This window comes from Sylvia atricapilla, chromosome Z (genome assembly GCF_009819655.1).
Source record: "Sylvia atricapilla isolate bSylAtr1 chromosome Z, bSylAtr1.pri, whole genome shotgun sequence".
Taxonomy (NCBI): domain Eukaryota; kingdom Metazoa; phylum Chordata; class Aves; order Passeriformes; family Sylviidae; genus Sylvia; species Sylvia atricapilla.
Genome location: NC_089174.1, coordinates 86,589,324 through 86,590,754, shown reverse-complemented (window position 1 = coordinate 86,590,754; position 1,431 = coordinate 86,589,324). Strand labels below are relative to the sequence as shown.

At 70.0% G+C, this 1,431-nt stretch overlaps 1 protein-coding gene across 1 annotated transcript in view; it reads left to right on the top strand.

The window, feature by feature from the left end:
• Positions 1 to 866: 866 nt before the first annotated feature.
• Positions 867 to 1,431, top strand: part of SKOR2 (SKI family transcriptional corepressor 2) — a 26,619-nt gene continuing 26,054 nt past the window's right edge. The window contains 1 exon segment of the mRNA XM_066338481.1: positions 867 to 1,431. This exon segment is cut by the window's right edge and continues 878 nt beyond it. Within this exon segment, the coding sequence (XP_066194578.1) occupies positions 867 to 1,431 (565 nt within the window).

Here is a 1,431-nt window from a genome sequence, read left to right as displayed (position 1 = left end):
ACAGAAAGAGAGGGAGGACGAGAGGGAAGGGGAGCCGCCCCCAGTCCCGCTCGCCACCCACCGACCGGGGAGGGGGCGTGCGGTGGGTCCGGCCCCGTCCGCGCCCCCGGGCCGCTGACGTCAGCGCGCCCACGGGGGCCGCCGCACCGGGGGCGGGGGTCTGTCCGGCCGCGCGGCTCCGCGGCGGCGGGCGCGGGGATGCGCTTCCCTCCCTCCCTCCCGGCGCCTGCTGGAGGAGGAGGAGGAGGAGGAAGGTCCGGCGGAGGCACGGCCGGAGCGCAGCCGAGGAGGTAACGGGCGCCGGGCGGGGAGGATGCCCGGGGTAGCAGCGGGGAGCAGCGAAACTTTGGGTTTGGTTTTTTGTTGGTTTTTTTTTTACTCCGCTCCTCTTCCGTGCTTTCCCCATCCCGCGGACCTCTCCTCGGTCGCCCCGTGCTCCGCGTGGAGCCGTCCCGGGTGGCGGCGGGTTTGCAGGACGGGCACACGGACACGCGTCCCTGCTGCGTGTTTGGGGTCGGAGCGCCCGTGGGTTCGGGATTCTTCCGAACGGGGACGGCTCGCTCGGGTACCGCCGTCTCCACGCCCGCGGCGGGATGCGCACGTCGGAGAGCCGGGATGCGCGGGGCCGGACAGCTCCGGGGACACCCCCGGCGAGGACCGAGGAGGTTTGGGGGATTCGGGGTCGCTGAGCAAACCTCCCCAAGGGTAGTGCCTCTCCATGCCGGCAGACAGGAGGAGCGGGGGGAGGAGGAGGGTGCGTGCGGCGGGAACCTCCCGTCCCTGTGAGTGCTCGGCTGACGGCGCTGTGTCTCTGTCCCCCTCCCCTCCCGCAGCTAGAGCAGAGCAGCCCCCCCGGCGCTGAGACCATGGCGACCAGCCCGTTGCCCGGCCCCACCGATATCCTGCTGCCGTCGCCTTCCAGCGCGTACCCTCCGGACCCCATGAACCAGCCGAGGGCCGGCCACGCCGCCATGAAGCCCAACCAGGTGGGGCAGGTGATCCTCTACGGCATCCCGATCGTCTCCCTGGTCATCGACGGGCAGGAGCGGCTGTGCCTGGCGCAGATCTCCAACACCCTCCTTAAAAACTTCAGCTACAACGAGATCCACAACCGGCGGGTGGCCCTGGGCATCACCTGCGTGCAGTGCACGCCGGTGCAGCTGGAGATCCTGCGGCGGGCCGGGGCCATGCCCATCTCCTCCCGCCGCTGCGGCATGATCACCAAGAGGGAGGCAGAGCGGCTCTGCAAGTCCTTCCTGGGGGAGAACCGGCCCCCCAAACTGCCGGATAACTTCGCCTTCGACGTGTCCCACGAGTGCGCCTGGGGATGCCGCGGGAGCTTCATCCCGGCCCGCTACAACAGCTCCCGGGCCAAGTGCATCAAGTGCAGCTACTGCAGCATGTACTTCTCGCCCAATAAGTTCATCTTCC